The following is a 13,474-nucleotide window of genomic DNA, read 5'->3' as shown; positions in this document are numbered from 1 at the left end:
GCTAATTAGTCATTGAAATAATCAACTGTAGTGCTCACTTTGCATGCTAAATAGCCACTTATTTTATTGTAGACCAGCATCGTTTTATGATCACATTCAACCTCCTTTTTAAGACCAGAAGTTTAATTTTCTGTTTGCATCTGTCCATCAATCCAAAATCTGAAATTTAATTGCAAGATGTGATTAACATATGCTATTTGTGGTTATTTATTATAAAAGAGATGGAGACATAGATTAGTATCTTTTGGTAAGGACAGTGTTCTATCCATTTTGATCTCTGTGTGTTTTCAGCTGTCTCAGGTAAATATCTGGCCCCACTGCAATACCCATTGAATTCAGCAAGACCAAGGATTTTGCCACTTGACATGAAATGTTTTTATGTAATCAAACCTAAATTCATTTCTAACAGCTTAACTACTGTGAACATGAATATCTTTGAAAGTAGTCAAAAGACTACTCTAGCCTAATCTGCAGATGCCATACTCAGATAAATTTTGCTTTCTTTAGGAAAGGCGAATTGGATTCAAAGCAGGCAACCCTAAATGAAACAAAGAGCCTCTTGTTGCTTATCTCAGAATTTTAATGCAGCGGGTAGCCAGTAGCTCAGTTTAGCCAAAGTATAATCTACCAGTTAATCATTGAGTATCACACACATACAGATGCATATAAAAATAAAAATTAACTGTGTAAGTGTAAGTCTATATCTATACATACCTTGTTTGAACCATCTTCTGGTTACCATGACTGTGCCTTATGGTTTTCTGTACATAACTTTGGAAAACAATTACTGTGTTTCTCTTCCTAACACCAGCTGCCCCATACTGGATAACAGCACCCAGAAACTTGGTCTTATCTCCTGGAGAAGATGGGACATTGATCTGCAGAGCTAATGGCAACCCAAAGCCTAATATAAGCTGGTTAGCAAATGGCGTTCCCATATCAAGTAAGATTCTTAATTACCTTACGGGAGGATGGGTAAGAGAATACGAGGAATATCAGGGTGGGTTTTTTTTCAAATCTAAATGCCATGTATTTGAGTAGTTTTTGCCTGACAGGTAATAGTAAATTATAAATGAGGTGATAAAAATACTGTGGTTCGTAGAAGTGGAACAACAAAATGTGCCTCCAATGTGCTTGAGAGCACTAAAATATGTGACCGTAGTCCTGGTTATTCTGTCTGATGTTCTGGTAGTGTCCTTGTGGAGATGGGTCCGTGCTAAGCCGCTAAGCTGCGCCATGCCCCTTTTATAGGGATATTGCTGGGGTGTCATTTTTAACCTTGTGTTGCCGTGGCAGTCGTGTTTGCTAGTTATCTCCTTTGCTGCCCCACTGCAACACTGATTTTGTCTAAGAATTGTAAAGGTGACATAAAAAGTCAAGTCTTCACATCTCTGTGGATGTACAGAGCACATTTGGAGGATTTGCAGCTTAAAGCATGTTTGAGCCTTCCGGGCTTCAGCACTAAAAAGCAGCAGCAGCAGCAAAACTGACTGAATGCGTCAGCGAGTTCCTGGCAAACAGCTTGTGCCAAGTAGGTGTCAAAGAAAAGGAACCCCTAAGGCAGGGAAACAGCTGTTTCTGTGTGCATGGGTAAGAAAAGCAACCCTGAATTGGTGATTGAGTCACTTAATTGTTGCAGTGTTATGACTGGCAAGGCTGTACGCTAGACACAAGATAGCTGCTATATATAGCACAATTTTAGTTGGGAAGAACTTGCTGGAGGACACTGCAGCGTGTTGTCAGTTGGGTTTGCACTTGGCGTAGCCTGTACTGTAAAGTCATGCTTGGTTCTTCTACCTTTATCCTTCCTCTTTCACAAAATGGTCTTATAAAAACAGACAATCTACCCTGTTGACTCGTGTGAGATAATGTGCTCTAAAATACTGGTCTGTGCTGACCCATTGAAAGTATGACAGTGTAACTTTCAGGAGTTTCAAGAGATGTTTAAGTCTGTTGATGAAGTAAATGACGTGGAGTTTGGGACATGGAGGAGGAGTCTCTGCAGTGAGAATTGAGGAAATAGCGACAGGTAAATGAGAACCCTCATTAGATATATTCAGAATATTTGGGATACAAGAGACATTAAACTGAACTGGAGGGAAAAATCTGCAACTTTGAGGGGGAATAGTGAGGGTATATATTGAAACAGAAATATTTAGCAAAGAACCTGTTTCAGGAATCCTAATTAAATGTAAGTTTAGATTTCTAGCCTGAGATTTAAAATGAGAAGTTTCCATTGGTAAATAAGTTACATAAGATGACGTTAACCACCTCATCAAATAGTGGTATTGCAGGAAAACCAGAAAACATAAATACAATCTTGTATTGTTTGTACGTAAATATATCATAATGCGTGCCTTATAATCAAAGCTTGGTACCTGTTCTGCTTTTTCCTTCTGGGTTTTCAGTGGTCCCATCTTCCTTACTATTTTCTATATAGTTACCATTATCTTTTTTTTTTGTTTGCTTTGAGGAGATTTTTTGCTGCCCGGATAGTTTAACTCTTCTTTTCAGACCTCCTGACTAGTAAAATCTTTTTCACCTGGCTATGAGATTAACCTTTGCCTTGCACTGTTTCCTTGTCAAAGCTGTAGGACATGCTGCTCAAATGACAGACAAGCATATTTTCTGGAAAAGCAATGATGTGTTCTGCATTCTTGCAGGATAGCAGTAAAATATTAAGAAACAGAGTTTTCAGAAGCAGCTGCAGGATGCCACCAAATTTCCCAAATGTGAGGGCAGCATGTATTGGCTGGCTGTCCTTGAGGAATCAGTACACAGAGTCTTACTGAAAGGAACTCAGGAAAAATTAGGAGACTTTAATTAAATTACCCACTCAACCTCAGTAGAAAAAAAAAAAAAAGAAAAGAACATGGGAAATAAATAACTGGGTAGCTCAGCCTTATGTTGAAGGTTGCTTTCACTGCTGAGAAAGGCTGAAGTTTTATCTGCCTTAAATATTTAAGTGCAAGTGGATTGGATGCTCCAGTACAGTGAGTCTGTCAGGGCATCTAAGAAAGAGAAGCATCGGGATCACAGAAAGTGCAGTTCTTAAGGTTCTCGTGATTTTATTTTATTCTGAGTTATCAAAAGATGATCTGGAAACTACCAAGTACAGTGTGCCTTTTTGTTCACTTGTTACTGAATTATAGAATTGAGCCCCTCTTCTTCCAACTGAATGATTAGTAAATCACTGTAAAAGGAAACTAAAGCAGCTGTTTCAGCTTCAGGGCAGTGCTGAGAGCGCTACACCCATGGCAGGATTTCAAAGAAAAAGAGTTACATTTGAATTTCAAAGGCCTGCTGTCATCGTATATACCACAATGTGCCTCCTGTGGCCCAGTAATCTGTTTGCAATACTTTAATTTTCTATTGGAAAGCACAACTGGGAGATGTTTAATTCTTCCGGTTTTGTTTTTCCATAATAGAGTCAGACAAGGAAGGGGGAATGTTGAAGAAAGAACCATTCGTCCATATCTCAGTCAAAGGGTGAGGCTTAAATACCAAAAGGGAAAAGGGAAGAATAAAGAAAAATGTAGCGTGTCTTAAGCACCTATGGAAAAAAAAAATTGCAGTGGTGTAAATTTTGTACCAGATTATATTAATCAGAGTAAAAAGATATTTTTAAAGGGAGATTTTAGGTTTCTTTGAAATATTTTAATTAATTTTCTTCAACATTAACGCTTAAAAGAAAAACTCCAACATGTCTGAAAAGAAAGCAGCTTCAGACATGCTGGAGTGATAAGGACCTAACCTCCTAATGTTTACTCACAGGAGTAATTTGAACTCACATGCACAGTCCCATTGAGGTCAATTAGAATTACTTTGGCAAGTAGCAACTGAAAGTTCGGGCCATGACTCTGCCTTGCCTTGTGCTTCAATTAACACTCAAGATCTGCATTATTTATACCGCTGCATAATCCGTTGTGTTTTACTGCTTAGATATCCAGCATGGTTTTACAAAAGGGAAACCATGCATGAAGTATCTCAACTTTTAAGAAACTAACAACCCAGATTAATTGGGAAGGGGAAGCACTTTCATAATTGGACTTCAGAAAGGCATTGCAAATACTGCACAAAAGACTAATTTATTGGTTCAGTGGTTTATAGTTCATGATGAACTATTAAATATTAAATACACACACGTTTATACAAAGTAGTGCACTGAAAGGCACTATTTATCTTCTTTCAACATGTTCTTCACTTGTTTATATCACATTTCGCATTGACTCTTAGGTTTTAGTTAGTCTCCATTAGTAATCACATTGAATTTAAGGGAGAAACATTAGCCCTTAGATTTCCTTCATGAAGGGCCTTGATAATCCCTCGCTCAGAGATTCGTCATCCATGGTGTTCTGAGTACACACCCAGGCTGTTCACCACAGCCATGGGAGGGCAGGGAGAAATCTGCTGGACTCTGATGCCCCGAGAATTTCAGTTTCGGAGAGGAGAGGACTGCCAGGGCAGACATTTATTCACTGCTTCTGCTATCATTGTGTTGGAACTGTGCATCTGGCCTAGGAACTGTGGCAGATAGGAAAACCTTTGATAATCAGGGTTTTTTTTATTCTGCACAAGATAGTCAAAGGATGGTCATGGGTAGTGCAGGTAATAACCTGCTGTCCCTTTGGAGATAATAGTACTATCAGAATCAGAAACTTGGAAAGAAGGATTTCAGTGATCACAGGAAACTATTTTGCTGAAGAATGAGAGAGATTGGTAAGGAAAGGAAAAGGAATTTTCTTCTATGTCCTATCTCTTCAAGAATTAAGTCTTTGTCAGTTCACTGTAAGGGGTAGAGTAAGGCAAAAATGGATTACTTAGGTTTATTGTTTTTCTTGCTTAGGTTCAGTCTTGGTTTGACCCCATAGGTTCTCAAGTGTCTGATGCACTAGCTATTTCAGTACCAATTTTGTGTTCAACTCCAAAAGCATAGCTTCCAGACGCTGCCCTCTCCCCACCCCCCACCCCCCAAAAAAGAAAAAAGGATTCTAATCACATAACATTCTCTTAATGCATAATAGGGTATTTAGGCAATATAGAATCATAGAATCGTTTAGGTTGGAAAAGACCTTTAAGATCATCAAGTCCAACCATTAATATGATGAGAGATGTGAGAGAACAGGTCTGGCTTGCATAATAGCCCCTGATTTGGGCTTTCAAATGTTATGAGGAAAGTCAGCTACAGCCAGAAGAATGTCAACTGGATGGTCATTCATAGACTGTATGGTTCATGACCTACAGAAAACCAGGAGGTCCTTCCAATAAGGGACATAGCTTCTTATCAAGCCATCTTGAAGACTACGCACTGGATGTACCTCACAGTTTTCTTGGCTGGTTGGCTGATAATGTTAAGTCCTGATTCTGTCACGTTCTCCTTGTGTTGTAGCTAATCTATCTGAAAACAGATGTCCAAAATTATACAAATGATTCTTAAAAAATCCCATTTCAGTCATTCAACTGTAGTTAGTTTTAACCACAGAAAGACTTTTCTAGTTTTGAAAATGGTTACCGTACTCATAAATTGCTCATGAATATGAGGTTTTGGAAGAATAAGCAGGTCAAGAAGAATGATAGGATACTTCTAGCAAAAGTTACTATAATACAAATGATTCTGTGATCCTGTCAGAACTTGAAAAGCATACGTGAGCATCACTATACAAGGACCATATGTTTCTGCATTCATACCACAAAAAAAGCACCTAACCTTCTATCTTTGCTTTCTTCATGTATTTCCACAATAACAGGGTGTCGTGGTTTAACCCTGGCTGGCAGCTAACCCCCCACAGCCGCTCACTCACTCCCCCCACAGTGGGATGGGGGAGAGAATCGGAAAGGTAAAAGCGAGAAAAGTCACAGGCTGAGCTAAAGACAGTGTAATAGGGAAAGCAAAAGCTGTGCACGCAAGCAAAGCAAAGCAAGGAATTCAGTCACCACTTCCCATGGGCAGGCAGGGGTTCAGCCATCTTCAGGAAAGCAGGGCTCCATCACGCATAACTTGGGAAGGCAAATGCCATTGCTCCGAGAGTCTCCCCCTTCCTTCTTCTTCCCCCAGTTCCTATATTGAGCATGATGTCCTATGGTCTGGAATAGCCCTTTGGCCAGTTGGGGTCAGCTGTCCTGGCTGTGCCCCCTCCCAGCTTCTTGTGCCCCTGGCAGAGCAGGGGAAGCTGAAAAGTTCCTGACTGGTGTAAGCCCTGCTCAGCAACAACTAAACCATCAGTAAGTTATCAACATTCTTCTGGTACTAAATCCACAGCACTCTGCCAGCTACTAGGAAGAAAATTAACTCTATCCCAGCTGAAACCAGGGCACAGGGTCTTCAAAGTTATCTCTGAAGTTAGAGTTGAAATTCATGGCTTAAGAGTTAGTACTGATCTCATGCTCCAATTTACATTCACTACTATTTGTAATAGAATTATAGTAGTAGTAGAATTACAACAACAAATGTTATGTATAAAAATCTAAGTCAAATAATTGTCACAGCTTCTCTGAGAAACTAATATTCTTCTATTGATGCAAAATGATAGCTCAGCTTTGCTAAAGAAATGAGTGACTAAGCACTATAACACTTAAACACCAGACTTTGTGTTACTACATTTGTTTTCCAACAATCATATATAGCCACTGTGAATGCATAGCAGGACTGGTTACTTTTGATTCATAACTTTGATTTGCTAAAGAAGATGAGGCATCTAAAGACAGTAATTAATATTGCCACTCTCTTTTAAAGAGAAATTATTCTCTGCTTTCACTGTATTTTTCTGTGACATTTTACTGATCTGAGTAAGATTAGCTCTTACACATGGCAAAGATGTATGTGTTCTCATTGATACAGGGAAAAGCAGTCAAGTCATTTTGTCCCCTTCTTGTCCAGCTTATTTTCAGCCAGAGGGAGTCTCTAGTACAACATCTGAGGATGACATAAGCATTTTCATTATAGAATAGAAACAGTTAGTACTCACATATCCTACAAGCTATGATTGTAATCCACAACGTGCTTCTGGAAAAAAATATATACTACCTTAGGTTACATCATGCTTCAGTGCCCTCTGGGACCTGGGGTCTAAGTTAGCAGAGCTGGGAACTTCTGATTTCATCTGGATCTCATTTTCACTTCGTTGTGTTTCAGAATGTGGTAACAACACAAGGAACTCTGATCTCAGGAATGATGATTTTCACATTGTTAGCTTTTTTAAACAATAGCAAATTACAGAATCACAATCAAAGGTATATACTTCCTTCCCAGTAGTTAGTGTGGCTTCGCAAAGGAGAAGTCATGTTTGACCAACTTGATACATTTGTATGGTGAAATGAGTGGCCTGGTAGATGAGGGGAAGAGTGGTGACTATTATCTACCTGGACTTCAATGAGGCCTTTGACTTTGTCTCCCATAAGACAGACAAGCTGTTGATGTATGGGCTGGATAAGCAGACAATGAGGTAGATAGACAGAAAAATGGCTGAATGACCAGGCCCAGAGAGTGTCGATCAGTGGCACAAAGTCTAGTTGGAGGCCAGTAACTAGCAGTGCACCCCAGGGGTCAGTCCTTTTTGACATCTTCATTAACGATTTGGATAGTGTGGCAGTGTACCCTCAGCAAGTTTGCTGATGACACAAAACTGGGAGGAGTGGCTGACAGACCAGAGGAATCTCGACAGGCTGGAGAAATGGGCTGACAAGAACGTCGTGAAGCTCAACAAGAAGTGCAAAGTCCTGCACCTGGGGAGGAACAACCCCAGGCACCAGTATATGCTGGGGGTCACCCAGCTGGGAAGTAGCTTAGCAGAAAAGGACTTGGGCATCCTGGTAGACACCACGCTGACCATGAGCCAGCAATGTGCCCTTGTAGCAAAGAGGCTAATTCTATCCTGGGCTACATTAGACAAAAGTATTGCCAGCAGATCAAGGGGAGTGGTCCTTCCCCCATCTGGACACAGTCCTGGGCAACCAGCTCTAGATGGCCCTGCTTGAGCTGGGGGTTGGACCAGATGACCTCCAGAGGTGCCTTCCAGCCTCAACCATTCTGTGTGTGTGAGTGCAGCAGTGCATACTTAAGGTCACTAAAACAGCTGGATGATACATTATCTAACTTTAAGGGCCTGGCCCTGCAAAACACAGTGTAATACATGGGCAAAGACATGTAGGTTCTGTTGGTGCTGCATGGGAGGATGAGGTATGTCAGAAGACAGACTGTTGAATAGATGCCAGTCTCAACGGGGAGCTTTCTAAAATTGGTGCCCTTCAGAATGCCAGTGCCTAGACCAGTCAAAAGGAAGCACTGACTAACCTGACACTTGTCCTCGGTTTATTTTTTTTCCTCTTGGGATCCACAGCTTGAAGCCTTTTTCTGAGAACAGGTACCTACCTCCTTTCCTTCAAATACATGAAGAGGGACATCTCTTTTTTTTTTTTTTTTTTTTTTTTTCCCCTGAAGTACAGCAGCAGGAAGTAAAGGTGCTACCCTTCTTTTTATATGATAATTTAATGGTTAGATCATTCTTTTAAGATCCAATTCCTTCTTCAATGATAGAGGATTGAACTAATGGCTTCCATTGCTCTGAAGGGGCCCTACCGTGAGCCTGTAAGGTATTATATATGGGAGGGTGAGTGAGGGGGGGAGCCTGTGCACCCGTTAATGCTCGCTCTGTGTGGAAAAGATGCTGCAGGATTCAGAGGGCAGCAGGGGAGGGAAGCCCAGAGCCTGGGGCAGGAGGCAGCCATGGTAGGATCAGCCCATGGGCTGATCTCCTGCCGCCTAGGAGGGCGGTTGTGCGCATTTCCCATGGAACAGTGATTTGTCTGTGGAAACAGGCCACTTCTCACAGCTGACTGGCCTGCCTGCTGGGCTACTCACCTGCTACATCTATTTTCAGCCCATGAATATTTTAATGAAAATGGCATTTATATAGAATAGGAAGCAATGTGGAACGTGGAACACAATAGGAAGTAAAGCAAAAAGAGGAGAAAAATAAGTGCCAGCAATCCAGAAGCCTAGAGAATAAGCATTTAAAATTCTGGTAGTACCTTTTTCTTCCTTTCCAACATTTTTTAATTTGTGATATTGATTTGAACTCAGAGTGATGGAAGGTAAGAGTTAAAAATTGAGTCAAAAACTGTTCTTGAGGTGTCTGTTTGGAAATTAATGTAATTACTTTACATGCAAAATGGCCTTAGAGTTCACCCAAGATAGAAATACCTTTAAGCAGGAGCACAGAACTGTGATCCCCTTCCTTTGTCCCATGTCATTTTTTTCTCTTGGAGAATTCAGTAACAGATACTTCAGTAGATTTGAGAAAATGTAGGAGAAATTTCTTCTTTTTCTTTACAGCTGAGTACTGAGAAATTGTCTGAATCAAAAGGCTTTGCCACTTAAAGAAATTAATGTCAATTTAGTTAACTGATGTTTTCTATGATTCCAAAGAAAGGAGAAGTGATTTTCTATGAAAACGCCTTCTACAAATACATTTTCTCAAGTTCCAATAACATATTAGGGTGTCAATTTTGATGATGCATTTATTTATTCATATATGCATTTATTGTTAATATTAAAACATAAATAATGTCACTGTTTAGTTTCAATATTAATAATGCATTTATGTGTTTTGATTTAATATTTCCTTAAAATATTGAACTGTAGTTTGTGCATTTTTCTCTGTTACACTTCTCTAACTCCATCCAGTTGTATCATAACTGACAGCTATTATTCTTCAGTAATATCTCAGAATTTTATTTTCAGTTATTTTCTCGATTCTTCTGGGATGCAAGAGCTGTTTGACAGCTCAGGCTACTACAGAACGGTTGAGTTAATATCGCTGCTCTCGTGAAGACGATTTTGTGTGAAAGAATTACTTGGTTTTACTCTGAGGTAGTTTTCAACTGAGTAAGGTTATTTTTATATATTTGGATAATTATTTATGGTATAACAACTGATTTGAAAAGCTGAAACCTTTAAGTCACAGAAGATTGCAAAGTTCCAATGTCTTTCTAATATAATTTTCTTTTGAGACTCAGAAATATTTCCTTATTTTTTCTAAAAATCGTATTTGTCTGAATCTTGCAATATCAGTATTTTTCCTCTGTAATGCATGCAAAACATGATCTCAGCTTCACTTCTTTGAAAAACAAACAACAGACCCTCAAAAAATGGGAACTCTACCATCCTGAGTTAAATATTCGTAGAATTGGAAGAACTTCCTTAATCATATTGAAATTCACCTCTTAAACAGTGAACAATCACCGAGGAAAATAGAAGAAAGGGCGTATTGGTCTTTCAGATTGTTTCTTCTTTTCAGAAGTGTGAAACATCAACCAACAGCTGTTTAAGAAAAACAATTTATTTTTTTTCTTTACACCAACAGTTGCCCCAGAAGATCCTAGCAGAAAGGTAGATGGTGATACCATTATTTTCTCACATGTGCAAGAAAGGTCAAGTGCTGTCTATCAGTGCAATGCTTCTAATGAATACGGATACTTACTAGCAAATGCATTTGTGAATGTTTTGGGTAAGAAACAGATTTTATGTTTTTCAGTTTTCTTGGGTATTCAGTTGTTTCCTTTTACTACACAGACTGCATGCTCAAGCCTTGCTTGAAGTCTTCAGTCGGAATGGATGTATTTCATGAGCCCTGTGAAAGGCAAGGATATACATACCTTGTTTTTTGTAGGATATTCCTATTTCTAAGTAGGAATGATAGTTGTGAAAGCTGGAGAAACCTTGGAAGAAATTTTATCTCTTCTGTTTGTTTGTTTATGTCAATCAAGCAAACAGAAGCATAACAGGAATTAATATTCCTTAAGTTAGTATATTTCAGTGCACTTTTATTAATTGCAGGTGTTTGGATTCTGTTAAATAGATGATCTCTAAATTGCTATTGCAAGGGGACATGATTATTCATTTGTCTTGAAGGCCTCCCAAGAATGTGTTTCTAGTTACAAGATATTGTGTCCTCTCTAATTCTCACTGAATTTAACAAAGCTAGTAGCAAAATCCTAGGCAGAATGGCCTCTAAAGACTCTCCTGCAGGAACTGGCAGATCTTCTGATTGAGAGACACTGTCTTTTAAATGAAAGAACTCACTTGGGTTGCATAGTTCCTTTAAAAAATGTAGGTGTTTCACCAAAAATACATCTTAGCTTCTTTCTGCCTGCAGGTTTGTTCAGAATTATGTAGTTCAGTCCGTTCTCAGGAGTTTCTCTTCTAGAAGTATATTCTGATTTAAGTTTTCCAAATGAAATCCTTGCCTTTCGTGCCCATCCCTATTACTTGTAAACAGGAAAGAAGCATTTGTTTTTCACATGGTAATTATCCTACATTAACATTTTTTCAGGCTACTGGCAGTAGCTTGGCACTATTTGGACCTAGACTGAGACCAGAAATCACTTCAGAGAAGGATGTCAATTCTTTAGGCTATTCTTGATGTCTTAGTGTTTTGTATTTGCATCTTTTTGTCTATATCCAGATATCTTTGTCTTTTCAGCTGAGCCACCAAGGATTCTAACTCCTGCTAATAAACTGTATCAAGTAATTGCAGATAGTCCTGCATTGCTAGACTGTGCTTATTTTGGTTCACCTAAGCCTGAAATTGAATGGTAAGCTATAGTTGTTGTGCTTAAGTTTTTATATAAAAAGTTATATCTATGGAAACAAACATTTAAAGCTTTAAAACTATTTTTACTCTATTTGCAATTTAAAATAGTTTATTTTTCAATATATGCTGGTTACAGTAAGCTTATACAATATTACATATACTTAATGTAACAACAGTTAAGTTATCCCTACAGACTGAAGTTTAAATTTCATGATGTGAGTCTGTTTGTATTTTGCAATGTGACAGTCCCAAGTTTGCATCTGCTGATAATAAAATACAACAGCATTTAACTATGATGTTGGATAATGATATTGCTTTTTATATAAAGGTTTAGGGGAGTGAAAGGTAGCATCTTGCGTGGAAGTGAATACATTTTCCATGATAATGGAACATTGGAAATTCCGGTGGCTCAAAAGGATAGTACTGGTACATACACATGTGTAGCAAGGAATGAATTGGGAAAGATACAAAATGAGGTGCAATTGGAAGTTAAAGGTAAGAAACGAATCACTGTTTCATCACAGGTTAGTGTAGAATTTCAGACTTCCTAAATATCTAAAAGTAACTTTAAATTTCAGATCCAACAATGATAATTAAACAGCCAGAATACAAAGTGATTCAGAGATATGGCCAAGTTTCATTTGAGTGTATAATAAAACACGATACTACCTTATTACCAACAATTATATGGTTAAAGGACAATGGTGAACTGCCAGATGATGAAAGGTATGGACAAAATAATTTTCCTTTATTTTTCATTTTCTAGTTTCTTTTGGCTGCTTCTTTTCCTGATATTTGAAAGGAACATATTGACCTATTGACATTTTCTAATGACGATTGATAGGTATCATCACTAGCCCATATTTGATGACTAAAGGACTTACCTGGTGTGGTGAAAATATTAAGATAGAATTCAAAATACAGTGAGATGTAAAAATTTTTAATTCTGCACAGTGACCACGTATATCAATTGTAAGGATAAGATAATTGGCATAAGAAGCCAAAGGAATAATGGAAGTATCTTTTGCTCTAGATCTCAGATAAATAAAAGTTGTTTTAGTATATTTGGAAATAAAAGCACATTAGGATAGACAGTTACTGTGGGAAGATGGTCAAGGGTGATGTAGAAAAGGCTGTCCTAGTCCCATAGCTTACGTCGCTGTGTAGGTATTTGCTGAAATACACAAGTATACGGGATTTGATAATGTGTCATGCAAGTTTCTTATAACAGTACCAGTTGTTGAAAAATCAGTGGCTGAATCTGTTGTATTTACAGGTTTCTAGTTGGTAAAGACAACTTGACCATTATGAATGTAACTGATAAAGATGATGGAACATACACTTGCATAGTTAATACTACTCTGGACAGTGTTTCAGCAAGTGCTGTGCTTACTGTTGTTGGTAAGAATACTCTCAACCTTTATGACAGCAGAACCATGTTTAATTACTGTTAAGTATGAAAACAGGATTAGATTTAAAATGAAAAGTACAAACACAATTTCGGTTTCTAGGACAGAACAAAGGAAATGTTACTTATTTGTAAATATGTTTAAGTATTTTTAAAAATATAGTCTTACCCTAAAGTTTGCCTTTATATCAGCTATTTACAAAAGGGTCCAGTAGCTACAGGACACATTCAGTTTCATGCTGTATAGGTTTTTATTTGGATCACATCTGAGCTAACACAGTAGATTACATATTGCAGAGTATTCAAACATAAAAGTTATCTCAGGAATATCTATCACAGCTAAATTATGCTTCAGAAAGACTGAGTGTGCTTCGTTGTATGACTTTTCAAGGATTTTATTGTTAGATTAGTTCTCTCTGTTAAGTTTCTGTGATTGCAGACTGTTGTAAAATATGTTACTTTGCCCCTTCTCCCA

General features: G+C 38.3%; 1 protein-coding gene across 32 annotated transcripts in view; it reads left to right on the top strand.

Annotated features, from left to right (window-relative positions):
* The window catches only part of NRCAM (neuronal cell adhesion molecule), a 68,947-nt gene that overhangs the window by 14,869 nt on the left and 40,604 nt on the right, over nucleotides 1-13,474 (top strand). For all 32 annotated transcript variants that reach the window (XM_035895797.1, XM_035895796.1, XM_035895801.1 and 29 more), the window contains 6 exons: nucleotides 812-943; nucleotides 10,362-10,505; nucleotides 11,481-11,592; nucleotides 11,920-12,086; nucleotides 12,170-12,317; nucleotides 12,868-12,992. In XM_035895797.1, the coding sequence (XP_035751690.1) occupies nucleotides 812-943; nucleotides 10,362-10,505; nucleotides 11,481-11,592; nucleotides 11,920-12,086; nucleotides 12,170-12,317; nucleotides 12,868-12,992 (828 nt within the window). The remainder of the gene's footprint in view (nucleotides 1-811; nucleotides 944-10,361; nucleotides 10,506-11,480; nucleotides 11,593-11,919; nucleotides 12,087-12,169; nucleotides 12,318-12,867; nucleotides 12,993-13,474) is intronic.

The sequence above is a fragment of the Egretta garzetta genome, unplaced genomic scaffold (genome assembly GCF_000687185.1).
Source record: "Egretta garzetta isolate BGI_Z169 unplaced genomic scaffold, ASM68718v1 scaffold656, whole genome shotgun sequence".
NCBI classification, from domain to species: Eukaryota; Metazoa; Chordata; class Aves; order Pelecaniformes; family Ardeidae; genus Egretta; species Egretta garzetta.
The sequence above is the reverse complement of the archived record's forward strand: the minus strand, read 5'-3'. Positions and strand labels throughout refer to the sequence as shown.